Below are 13,666 nucleotides of genomic sequence, written 5' to 3'. Positions count from 1 at the left end.
CGCCCGCCTCGGCCTCCCAAAGTGCTGGAATTACAGGCGTGAGCCACCGCGCCTGGCCAGTTGCTTAGTTTTTTAATGTCTATCGCTCATACTAGCGTTGACTTATAACTTTTTCTTTTATTAATATTTTGTGTACATATAACTATTGGTATCTGCTGGGATATGCATAACACTAATAGAAGGGTTTGGAGTAATTTGTTTGGTTATGATCTTAAGTCAGTTTTGTAATCTGTAGTCTGCTTCTTTCTGCATTCACAGAGCTTTGTGAATTCTAACTGGCAACTCTTCCAAGATAGAATCTCATCTTTGAATGCTAGGGTAACATTAGAGTTTTAGTTCAGTGGAAAATTAGCAGGCAGTTCTCTAAGTTGATGTAGAAGAGGGGCTGGGAAATTTGGTGCTGTTAGTTTCCTTATAAAATCAGCCCTAGATATCCCTTCCCCATTGTATTTTTCTACAAATGGCAGGAGCTCCAAAAATTAGACTCAGCTATTTTCTGCCTCTGGGAAGCCCTTCTTTTGTGTACAAGCATCCAGGGCCCCAAAGGCTCTGCTTGCCAGCCTGGGAGAAGAAAGGCTATCAGGATGGCATTTAGATAATCAGCCTCAGTGGTCCAGAAATTGGGTCAGAACTTCTCTATATTTTCATTTCCTGTTTTTTCTCTTTGGAATCTGAGGGAGTCCTTTCCAATGCTTACATCTCAGGGAACCTCCCCCAAGTCACCAGAGAGACCTGATTGTTCCAGCACCTTCTTAGACCTGTTCCCATCAACTTGAAAGTTACACTTCAGAATGAATAGGTTGGACCAGATATGGTCTCTAAACGTCTGTTATGGAATGCTGGTGAAATGGTTGAATTAAGGCCCTCTGAAAATGTTCTCATCCATAAAAGTGATAAGAAAACTGGCAAAAATTACTGGCATAAACTTTCAGAACTCTAGAAATTAAAGTCTTGCAGTAACCCAGGGAGCATCTATTCAGGAAAAGGGACTGATTCTCAGAGCAGGAAGGTTTGTGGCATTTTAACTTGTTCTCATTCCCACCCCTCCCTCTCCAGTTCCACAGTAGCCTTGAAAACCAGTAGCTGCAATCACAGTGCAAACCAGCAGCCTGGCAGCCTCTGGCAGGGGCAGGATGGAGTTGGAGTGTCTTCAAAGCACCTCTCCCTCACCCTTTTCCTCCTTCTCCTCTCCTGGCTCTCCCTCCTCTGAGATTTGAGAACTACTGGTGGAGAGGAGGGCCCAGGGGAGTGCATTGCTGCTGAAACTGATTTCGAATTTCAGTTTAGGGAACATGCACCATTAGCTGTTGACAGAGTCTGGGATCATGCAAGATGTATTACATGGGACAGGACTAAATAAACCTCATGTGCCCCAGTTATCCATGGGAGTCCATGGAGAAACTGATGCTGCCTCCCACTGGAGCTTTTAAAGTGTACCACAGTGAATTGGAGGGACACTCTCCAATTTGGCTCTGCTCAAATTATGTGAAGTTTCATAATAGCTTCAGGAAGAAAATATTATAGTAACCGTGTCACTTCATGTAATTCTGTAACAGAACACATGCCAAGGGTGTTGGTTTACCACAGAGGTACTCATGCCTCCTACTGAGTCACTGGCTTAATCCCTGCAAAGCTCAGGCCTTTGTAGAAAGTTTATTCAAACAGGTAAACTAGGATGATCAGTGTTTGGAAAACGAAGAAAGTTTAGCCTAGAGGGCTGTGGCAAAGGACCGGATGCAGGCTGCCTTACCCTCTCTTTCAAAGATAGTATATTGAATTGACTTATTTGTGTTAAGACGATTATACAACAGCATCATGTACATACATTATTATATAGTTATAACTAGTTTTATTTGAGCAGTTTGAATGTTAATTTGTGACGGATTACTGCTGTGATTTTTTTTACAACCTTAAGTGAATCAGTCTGACTCATATATTTAGTAGAGTTTTGGGGCACTAATCAGTTAGCCTCATCTTTTTTTCTGTGGAAACTGTTTGTCACTGAATTCAGCCTTATTGATGTCTAGGTGGACATTTGCAACACCAGGTAGTAAGATTTTCAAAGCTGAGCTTTTCTAATGATATTTGGTTCTTCAGTCCTATGTATTGTGGAGGGATTTGGTCTCATCACAGAAATCTGCAAATGTGCTTCATCGGGTAGATCAGGACCAGCTCTCCATCTAAAAAGGCCCTCTAGGAGACATCCTACAGGGTGATTGAGGAAGAGCGTGATGATCCCCTTATCTAGTTAGCCCTCTATCTTAAGGTCTAAACCTAGACCATCTCAGTAATGTTTAGCATAAACAACAGGCACTTAATAAAGCCGACTTTGGGGCTTAAAAAAGAGATTTGGTTTGATTTCCTGTGGCTGGTGGCGAGACCAGAGGCCATTTCCTCTAGATTGCTTACCTTGTCTAAGTGTTCTTGTTGTGCTAAAGTGGCCAATAACTTGTAAATCCTCATTCTGTTGCTATTTTAGGGTCAGGAAAGCCATCTCCTCAGGGAAGTGGTTGTTAGATAGTGTGAGCTTCTGCAGGGCGCAGTGGCTCATGCTTTTAATCCCAGCACTTTGGGAGGCCAGGAATTTGATACCCGCCTGGGCAACAGAGCAAGACCCTGTCTCTACAAAAGAAAATTTTTTTTAATTAACTGGGCATTGTCTCTTGAGCCCAGGAATTTGAGGCTGCAGGGAGCCGTGATCATGCTACTGCACTTCAGCCTGGGTGACAAAGTGAGACCTTTGTCTCCAAAAAATACCTGGTATCAACATCATGCATTGGAGCTGAATTCAAAACCTGTTTTTTTGTTTTAAAGTAGTCATTTACTCACATGGTAATTAAAGCAAAGAAACCAAATATCCAGTTGCAAAAATTGTCAGATTCCATAAAATATGCATGATGAAGAATTGATTAATGTACATGCTAACCCATGGCACAGTCCCTAAAATCTAGTCTTGTATGTTTAAGATCATCCTAAGTTGAGTCCTTTCCAAGTATATTTTCAGAGGTAAAGAATTATGACATTTCTCAGGGTGCATTTATTTAGTGAGAGGAAATCCTTTTAAAATGATTCTAAAATATAGAGCAAAATTTCCTATTAAGTCAAAAAACATCCTCACTTTCCTAATAAGTGTCATATATAGAATAAAGATTTAAAAAGAGAAACTTGCTTACCAAGGTATTGGCCACTGTGTTCTGTAGGAGATGCCTATATGCTGCTGTTTTTGACAAACTAAGCCTTAATTCTCCATGATGAAATAATTATTCAGGGTGAGAAATGACACCTATCTAGGACTGAAGCAGAAAATGCTGCCAGGATGACAGGATGTGAACATCTGATAAGGAACTAGCCAGCACAGACAGCTGTAGGCGGTAGCTTTTTCACATGATCACCCAGCAGATTGTTGATGAGTCAGGTTGATGATGAGCAACTCGTGGAAAGTGACTGTCCTAAATCGCAGTGAGGAGACTTGTAGTTCTGCCTGGTTTCATCTCATCCCTTATTTGCTATGTAGATGTAATGTCTCTGGGCTTCTGTTTTCTTAACTGTATTAAGAAAGGATTGGAGTAAATGATACCATAGCTCTTCAGCTGTCAGTGCTATGATTTTGTTGTCGCTGTTATTGGCCGTGATGGAGGTTTTTAAATTTATAATGTTATTATTTTAGACATACAAGTTCAGATACTACCTTTTATTACTATATTTTTACATAAACAAATAATTGGAGAAAATGATTTTTAAACCAAATACCATACATTTTACAAAAAAGTTTAGCTCTATTGTTTTTGAGCATAGAATATAACTAATAAACAAGTTTCTCATTGTTTTTATTGACATTTATATATTGCATATTTTCTAAAGTCCTTTAATGTTAATAAATATGTACGTGATATGTCATATTAAATGTATTTTAAATGTTGATCCAGAAAATGTATTTGAGATTAGCTATCTACTGCAACAAATAGAAGCCCTTCATGTTAATGTTTGGGAAGTAGAATATTATTCTAATTAATTTTGTTGCTTTCTACACTCCATAAAATAATGACAGGGACATTTTGGCTTCCTAGAAAGAGACTATTGCAATATAGATCAAGAACTGGATCAGTAAATAAAAACAAAGAATGTGCTACATTACTTTACACCTCTTAAGAAACACAAATAAGGCTGGGCACGGTGGCTCACGCCTGTAACCCCAGCACTTCAGGAGGCCGAGGTGGGTGGATCACAAGATCAAGAGATGGATGGCATCCTGGCCAACATGGTGAAACCCCGTTTCTACTAAAAATACAAAAATTAGTGGGGCATGGTGGTGCACACCTGTAGTCCCAGCTACTCGGGAGGCTGAGGCAGGAGAATCGCTTGAACCTGGGAGGCTGAGGCAGGAGAATCGCTTGAACCTGGGAGGCGGAGGTTGCAGTGAGCTGAGATTGTGCCACTGCACGCCAGCCTGGTGACAGAGCGAGACTGTCTCAAGAAAAGAAAAGAAAAGAAACAGATGTGTAAGGTTGGTCTGCTTGCTGGAATAATGAAAATGTATTAATATTTCGAAGTGATGCAGAAATATGGCACTGTAGAGAATAACCTCTCCCATTTTCCTTACACTGGTTTTCATTAGTGTATCTTCTCAGTCATTGCTGCATATGAATACAATTTAACAAAAGGTAGTTGATTCCATTGAAATTACTCTTTCTTTTTAAAACTTAATCTTAGATTACTTTGTTTTACACTGGAGCTATTGCTATCAATTAAAAATGAAAACTCTTTCTAATAAACAGTCATGTACTTAACAAGTGATTCCATTAAAGAAATACAAGACTGAGGTTAAAATAAGAAAGAGAGGAAGGGGAAGAACTTCAGATGTAGATTAAGAAGATGATATATGCTTGGGTCACACTGGCTGTGTGATTTGTTTTTAAAGTTGTACCAGTCTCTGAGACCTCCAAAAAGTGTGTTAACAAGCATGCCCAAGATGGGCTTATGGCAAAGTGACACATTATAAAGCTGTATTTTAGAGGTTGAAATCAATCTTACTGTTGCCATTTGGTGGTGGTTTTAACCTACAATCCTTGTTTTGGTACTGGTAAAGAGTAGTGTCTGTTAAGTGCATGTGCCTATGCTAAGAAAGTAACCTGTTGTTTTATAGAAGTTTCTCTTTTTGTTTGTAGATATAATACATTGCCAAGCAGAAGAACTCTGAAAAATTCAAGATTAGTGAGTAAGAAAGATGATGTGCATGTCTGTATCATGTGTTTACGTGCCATCATGAATTATCAGGTATGTTGGAGCTTCTGGTTCTTTTTAAAAAAACCTGAATTAATCAGACTCAGAAATTACTGCTGGGTGCAATGTACACTACTTGGGTGAAGGGTACAGTAAAAGCCCAGACTGCATCATCCTACAATTTATCCCTGTTACCAAAAGCTGCTTGTACCCCTAAAGCTGTTGAAATTTTTTTAAAAAAGAAGAAAAATCAAACAAACAAAAAAAAAACCAGACTCAGATTTTGTTCTCTTTGGCTTCTTTGTATTATTTCTATTTGAAGTAAATGCCAGGATTTAACGAGATTCTATTAAAAAAGAAAGGCCTGGTTCATCCTAATGCTCAAGATTTAATTCATTGCCCTCATATTTTAATAAATATATATAATTTGCGATGTATTTAAAGGAAAGGTGTTTTCCTCCTATAGAGAGAAACTTACCTAGATTGCTTGGTGAATGCTTGTGACTATTAAAGATTGAATAAGCTGCTGTTGCAGGTAGTAATGAAACAACTCTAGAACACCAGGAATGGATAGACACAGTGGTTCTCAAAGGCTTATATGGCGAACAGGCGAGAAAGTACAATTATTGGCAGTTGGGCTCAGTGATTCCTAATCTTTATAAGAAGCACCTGGGAGATCGTTGAAAATGCAGATTCCTCCTCTGGGTAATTGAGATGCAGGTTGAGCCCACTGTAAAAAACACTGGAAGTTACAGTGGAGCACGTGTGCTGGGTTAATCTTAACAACAAAGTGGAAGTTAGAGCCTGTAGTATCTAGCGTGAACTGGCAGGGTCATCAGTTTAATTAGGTAAGCAAAGTAGGGGTACAGGGGTTCCACTTAGAAAAGTGGAATTCACATATAGAAATAGGATTTGATTTCCATTAATATGGATGCTACAGTGGGTCCAAGTAGAAGTGGGAGATAAATACATAGGTGGAGGGTTGGTATTAGAGTTCAAACCAACATAAAAGGTGCTGTGTTGAATTTAAGAAGGGAAACATGCATTTATTCTTTCAATTTTTTTTTTTTTGAGCTTTGCCAGACGGCCCCTGTTCCACATAGGCACTGAGAATACAGCATTGAATAAATTTGTAGCCCAGGGTACTTACTTTCCAGGGAGGGGAGACAGATGACCAACAAATAAGTTGGTAAAATGTATATGTTCCAGATAATAATGATGAAATGAAAGCTAATGCTTACATGTTAACACTTTTCAGGTCTAGTGCTTTTAAACCTCTTAAGTCATGTAAATAGCCCTGTGAGATTAATAATATTACTCTCCCCATTTTACTGATGAAGCTGGGACACAGAGAAGTTTCGTAATTTGCCTAAATTCACATAGCTAATTAGTAGTGGAGTCAAGATTTGGACCCAGGAAGGCTTTGAACCCAGAGAACCATTACTAAGTACTGTAGAAAAAAATAGGAAATAGGAACTGCTGAAAATGTGTGTGAGTTTTAAATAGGCCAGCTAGGGAAGGGTCACTGAGAGGGTAACATCTAGTGACAACTTGAATGAGGGAGCAAAGGGAGGGATATTAGGGGAAGAAGATTCTAGGCAGAGAGAAGGGCAAGTGCAGAGACCCTGAGGCAGGAATGTCTGGTTTGCCCAAGGCACAGAAAGGAGGCTTGGCTGGATCAGAATGAGTAAGAGGGAGAAGAGTAGAAGATGAAGTCAGATGTGACGGGGAGTTTGATTATGTAGAGCTTTAGAGGCCGCTGAGAGGACATTGACTTCAGTATGAGTGGAAAGCTATTGAATGGTTATAAGGACATGATCTGACACTTGCATTTAACATGAGACCACTCTGGCTTCTGTGTTTAGGTTTGACGTTGGCCAGGCAAAGGCAAGAGGGGGTAGACCATTTAGGAGGCTGTCAGCAGTAATTTAGGTGAGCTTTGGTGGTCATATGGACTAGGATCATAGGAGTAGAGATGATGAGAGGTGGTCAGATTCTGGTTTTATTTTGATGTTAAAGGCAACAGCGTTGGGTTTGAGGGAGAAGGTGAGGAGTAGAGGGTGGCACCAGGGCTTTTGTCTTGGGCACCTGTGAGATAGATTTGCCATCTACAAAGATGGGAAGACTGCAGGATAGACGGATTTGAGGGAGATCATTAGGAATTCTGTTTAGGGGATTTTAACTTTGAGGTTCCCCTTAGGCATTCAAATAGTGATCTTAGGTGGGTGGCTGGATATGCCAGTCTGGATTTCAAGGCAGTGGTCTGGGCTGGAGATAGACATTTGAGAGTAATTAGCAAATAAATGGCATAGGAAGCCAGGAGGGTGAATGAGATCAGTAGGGGTAGACTGAGAAGTAAAGAAGTCCAAAATATGAACTCTAGGGCTCTCTGTTTAAATGTCAGAGAGATGAAGAAAAGCTGTCTAGAGAGCCTGAAAAATAGCCAAGGAGGTAGGAGCCAAGTGAAGGGACATGTTTCAAGGAGAAGGGAGTGTTAGCTCTGTTAGATGCTGCTAAGTCAAGTAAGATGTGGAGTGAGGATTGGCCATTGGCTTCAGCAAAGTGCAGCTCTTTGGTGATCTTGGCAAGAACTGTTCATTGGGATGGTGGGGGTGAAATGCTTGATTGGAGTGGTTTCAAGAATGAGCAGGAAGTGAGGATTTATACTGAGTGTATGGAGGAGTTTTGCTGTAAAGGATAGCAGAGAAATGAGAGGCAGTGGCTGAACACAGGTTGTGGTATCAAGAGAGGTTTTTATTGTTACTTAAGAGAATTTGCATCATATTTTTATGCTAATGGCAGTGAGTCTATAGAGAGGGAAAAATAAGGGGGAATGCAGGAATTTCTGGAACATGGCCATGTTCATGAGCAGATGAGAAGGAATGGGATGGAGGAAGGACTCATGGGAGGCATTGGCCTTAGTGTGGAGCACAGAAGAGTTCCTCTTTAATAGGAGGTGGGGAGGTAAGCCACAGATCTGTGTGGGTAGACTGATGTGGTATAGGAGCTTCTGGATGTTTTTTCTGATTTCTTGTATTTTCTTAGTATAAGAGGAAATAAGATCATGAGCTGAGAGTGAGTTTTGAGGAGAAAGAATATAGTTGACCCTTGAATTTTGTGGGGTGTCAGGGGCACTGATCCCTGGTGTAGTAAAAAATCTGTATATAATTGGAGACCTCACCGGTAGCATAAATAGTCTGTTAACACACATTTTGTATGTTGTATCTATTGTATACCGTGGAGTCACCCTGGAAGCTTAAAAAACTCAGGTGCCAGGTCCCTGTAATTGAGATTCGGAGTAAATGTTTTGTTTAGTCTTCCAGGGTGAGTTTAAGGAGCGGCCAAGGTTAAGAATCACTGGGCTAGAGCCTTTTTATCATTTTAATAAAGAGAAACATGTAGTTCATTCATAAAGAATGGGAAGATGATCTCTTGATAATAGCATCATTGCCGAATTTTTTTTTTTTTTTTTTTTGGAGAGAGATGGGTCTGGTTGTCCTGGACTCAAGCTGTACCCCCCGCCTCAGCCCCCTGAGTAGCTGGGACTGGAGGCACAAATCATTGCATCTGGCATTCTTGAAATTTTTAATAGAGAAATATGGTCTGACAGTGATATACTAGAGACATAAGTGCATTTATAATGGTGTAAGTTTCATTAAGTAGATACTTCGGGTTTTTGGTTTTAAATCAATACTGTCAGTTCCCTAACTTGTCTCCCAATGCTTTGTGTTTCTTTTTTTTCCATGTTAATTTTAGTATGGTTTCAACATGGTCATGTCTCATCCACATGCTGTCAATGAGATTGCACTAAGCTTGAACAACAAGAATCCCAGGTAAGCTTCTTTTGTAGTATGCAAGTCTAAATCTATCTAGGGAAAACAGAGAGCTAGTCAACACTTAACCAAGTTTGACTTTGGAAACTTTCAAGTGTTAATCTCTGAAATAAGATTGGCTATAAACTCTTTGGCTGTGCAGAATTTTTCCTTTGAGCCAAGTTACATTCTTACATGGGCCAGAGTTGAGCAACTGGTGACAATTCTAGCCCTTCACTGTTCTCCTCAAGCTTTTGTTCTTTTGAGGCCTGGTTCCCAGCATCTTTGCTGCTAAGTTTGGAGAGGATCAGGTTGCCAGGACTCGGGGGCCAGGAGAGTCTTGATAAAGGTTTACGTACATCAGTTATTGCTGAAAACCAGTCTTCATCAATTGTAGTTATTTTAATGTGCTTTCCATTCTGGTGAAGTATTCTGTACTTCAAATATGCAATTCCCTTTCATCCGACACCTCTCTGTAGACAGAATATCTGAAAACTGTTAATCCAAAAATCTGATTATAGATTAGCCATTTCTGATTTGGACAATGCAACACAAACTATCAAGTCCTCTTTACTGAATATTATTCTTTCAAACTTCCCCTGATTAAACCTTTTGCGACTTTGCGATTCCTTCCTTCATTTACTAGAGTCCTAAGTAGCCATGCCTCTGTGTCTCTGCCGTCTACTACAGGGAAGACATTATTTTTTAAAAGACAGTTGACATTGTGGAGTATCAGAACAGTCTTTGTTTAGAGGTTGGTGATAGTTGTTATTCCAGAAAAAAAATGAAATACTTAAGTGGTCTTACAATTGAAGAAACAATGCTGTTTCTTTCTTGACATTGAATTTGAAAACTTAGAGTGTATCTCTATGTTCTCCTTCCAAAAATATTTCAGATTAAGTTTTATTTTCTTGAGTCAAAGAATATATTCTTGTGTTAGTAAAGCTAGTAAAGCTGTAATCCAGCTCCTTCCAGATCTCCTGCATAGGAAGAAGAAAGACAGAAACTTGTATTTTTGTGGGAGATTTATGGATCTATCCCTAAATGAGCAGATTTGAAATGTAGAACATGAATTTCAGTTGGTTTTGAACTTTTTTTTTTTTTTTTGCAAATGTTCCACCACTGTCTCTAAAACCAGAGAAAATACTTAATCAATAGTTTGTTTTTCAGCATATTCCCATTCCCTTTGTTTTTAGTGTACCAGTAAACATTTTTCATCTCTATTGTACTGAGTCACCTGATGATAGGTCTAAGAGATTATTCTTCTCAAAACTAGTTTTCATTAGTGAGTAATTTGTAGTTTTGGTAAATGTACCTTCCAAATTTGCCATCTTAGACAAATCACATATTTAGTAGTCAGTAAAGGTTTAAAAATGTTTTTTGATTAAACTGTACCTTAGTAAGGTTTTTTAAAAATGTAAGGGTAAACATTTTATCCTCGTGTATCTTGGAAGGAAGGAACAGCTGACTCATCATGCCATTTTCACTGATTTGTGTTTTTCTTCTTTCTTCTTGTTTTGGCAGAACAAAAGCCCTTGTCTTAGAACTGTTGGCAGCCGTTTGTCTTGTCAGAGGCGGGCATGAAATCATTTTATCAGCATTTGATAACTTTAAAGAGGTAGGCTACACTACAGTTTTCATAAGAATACTCACACATCTTACATTTGGACATATTTGAACAGAATTATTTACTTTTTCATTTATTCTAGGGCCCAAGGAATTTAATAGTTAATTTCTAAGATGTCACTGAGAGGAATGTAATGAACTTAGTCTAAATTTGGTATCTTACTTCTAGGATAAGTTAAAAATAATTGCAGTACTCTTTTTTTGTTGTTGTTGTTTTTGTTTTAATTTTTATGTTTTTAGAGAGCATGGAATAATCCAGTTTGAAAACCGGTTTTGTTACATGTATGTGGTTTTCATTAGGGTTGATATTGACACTTGATCATCCACCGTGCACATTTTATGAACTCTTTCATCATAGTTATTTTTGCTGGATGCTGTGAAAAACCTGGCAAATACTGGCACTGATTCTGGCAGTGTGTAAACTTAAGTGGGCTTGTCACAGACAAACAATAATGCAACAGATGAGCATGGTTGAAAACGGAGACTGTCTGACCACAAAAAAGGAGGGATTACACATAGATAATATGACACCGAGGATCCTGCCCCAATGTATCAAAACATCACCACCTGGATAGTAGCTGCTTTCCCATAGGGGTAGTGGGCAGTGTTGTAGGACCAAGAAGAGTACCTGTTTGTTCCCCTGGTATATGCCTGACATCAGAGGCTACTTTGAGGTGAGAAATTACAAAGTAGTCCTTAGAGAACAGTTGGAAGCCCAGGTTACAGTAGGACCCTTCGCCAAGTGGTACATTATGCTAGCAGTCCCATTTAATTCCAAATGCTTTTGGATTAAGACCCAAGCTGGATTAAAATCCAGGTCACAGAGGGACTGTTTTCTCTCCTCTTTCCTGAAAGGTCCTGAACTAGAAACTCTGATAGTATTTATTGAGAACCTACTATAGACCGGGGCTGTAGCAGCTACATGCATGGCATCATTTGGTTCTATAAGAACATCTTTCAGACAAATATTAATATCTTGATTTTAGAGAAATTGAAATATATAGTTTACCTGTGGTCACATAGCTAGATAAGTGACAGAGCCAGGAACAGGACTTGGTGCTCCTGATCCTGAACTTCCTTGAAATGTGATGAAGTTGTGGCCTTATTGTGTGTGAATCTCTTGAAGGAAATAAGGGAAATACTGAATGAGACAGGACTTCGGAGCTATTTCCCCTGCCTCCTACCTCCTTAATTGGACTTACTGCCCAGCTACCAAATGTTATAGACACCGGCCTGTGAGCCTCTGCATAGGCTGGGAAGCTTCAAAGATGTGAACAGGGCAGACACTCCTCTTGCTCCTTTATTTGCATTGCCTCCTTACTCCTAGTCTATTCTTTAAGATTTTGATATTATCCATTTTGTAAATGCCAGCTGTGGAGACAACCAAATATTATCTTTTTTTTTTTTCTTTCTATTGAGCCCCAGAGATAGTGAAGGTTCCAAGAGAATGAAGAAGAATAATAGTGAATCTTTAAATTCATATTCTGGCTTCCAAGACAAATAGATTTTAGAGACAAGAATGTATGAATGCTTGTCTATGAATGTTTTTATATATCATGTATAAATATATAAATTTTACATTTATAAATAAGGAAGTATGTTTGGGTGGATGGGTTTAATATGAAAGAGAAACAGTATGTGCTGCTTATATAACGCCCAAATCTTTATCATTAGGTCATATTTGAAAATAATTGCATGCTGAGTACTTTTCACATTGGAAACATTTACTATATAGTTATCAGTGGCCCTTGTTATAATGACTCATATTATAACAGGAATCTGATTATACTGCAGGTCAGATTATATCCTAAAGATATATTTGTATAGAACAAGAATAAAAGCCAGGAATTCATGAGATGAATGATAATATTTTTTTCTCCTAGGTAAGATAGAGTACCTTTCTTATGCATAGTAGGCCCACAGATACTTGCAGAATTGAGTTTTAACTCTTTGGTGTCAGACTTATATATGCTTTAGCTATTTGGGGTGTAGTATGTGCTTAATTGAAGAAAAATGTAATCCTAAGTCTAATAGCTGGACAATAGTAATGAGAACTAAATTACTTTTGACATTGAATTTTTAGAGCTTTAACCAAAACTGGCCTCATTTCTGTAATTAATTAGGAGTGATGGTAGGTCTTCAGGTACTGTCCTTGGCATAGGCATTTGCAGCTGATAGAAGGTGATAGCAGTGGGCTAGGGGAGGTCCTCAAATGCTGGTGGGACCTCAACCCCTGCTGGTGTCTAGGCACTTGACATCCTCACAAGAATGAATTCAAGTATGAGTTAGAAAATAGTGAAAGTGCAGAGATTTATTGCAAAGCAAAAAGTACACACTCAAGAAAGGGGAGTGTGGGCATGCTTGAGAGAGTCACACAAGGTGGTTTGGGGCTGCTACCCTTATGGATTTCCTTAACCAAGGGATGGAATATTCATGGAGATTCCTGGAAAAAGCTGGAGACTTCTCAGAACTATGGTGCTACCCATTTTTACCTCAAATAAGGATGTTCTGGAACTGTCATGGCGCTGGTGGGTATATGATTGAATATGTGAATGAGCATAGAATAAGGTCCTAGGAGAAACCTGGATCAAATCTAGCACCATGTTGGACCCAGTTTGTCTTTGCCAGCTTGGCCCACACCCTGTTTTTCAGGGTCTTATCAGCCCCAAGCTTCTGCAGCTATTTCAGCAGTTTTCTTTTGCTTAGTCATATGAAACTGCTGCTTAGAATTTTTTATTCTGCTGCAAACATCCTGCATTATTCTTGTCTCAAAACAATATAGACAGACCAAGCAAATGGATTATTATCCTAATAGCCATGGGAATGAAGACAAGGTAGCAACATGCCCCCGACAAACTTAGTTGTTATAGATAGGTCAGAAGAGCCTCAACCGATTTATCCAATCTTGAGGTGCAAAAGGTGTTATTCTGTGTTGATCTTGTTTTCTAAAACATGCAATGCCACTCACAGGTCAAAGTCTCTTAAATCCCTAACTCTTTTTCTCCCGT

General features: G+C 39.1%; 1 protein-coding gene across 10 annotated transcripts in view; it reads left to right on the top strand.

The window, feature by feature from the left end:
- FMNL2 (formin like 2) overlaps positions 1–13,666 on the top strand; it is a 315,819-nt gene that overhangs the window by 235,878 nt on the left and 66,275 nt on the right. For all 10 annotated transcript variants that reach the window (XR_004026384.1, XM_030796004.1, XM_030796008.1 and 7 more), the window contains exons 7-9: positions 5,166–5,274; positions 8,977–9,053; positions 10,557–10,650. Coding sequence is in view for 9 of the 10 variants with exons in the window: in XM_030796004.1 (XP_030651864.1) it covers positions 5,166–5,274; positions 8,977–9,053; positions 10,557–10,650 (280 nt within the window). In the remaining variant the exon portion in view is untranslated. The remainder of the gene's footprint in view (positions 1–5,165; positions 5,275–8,976; positions 9,054–10,556; positions 10,651–13,666) is intronic.

The sequence above is a fragment of the Nomascus leucogenys genome, chromosome 17, assembly GCF_006542625.1.
Source record: "Nomascus leucogenys isolate Asia chromosome 17, Asia_NLE_v1, whole genome shotgun sequence".
In the NCBI taxonomy this organism is placed as follows: Eukaryota; Metazoa; Chordata; class Mammalia; order Primates; family Hylobatidae; genus Nomascus; species Nomascus leucogenys.
Note: the sequence above shows the minus strand (reverse complement) of the source record. Positions and strands in the feature narration are given on the sequence as shown.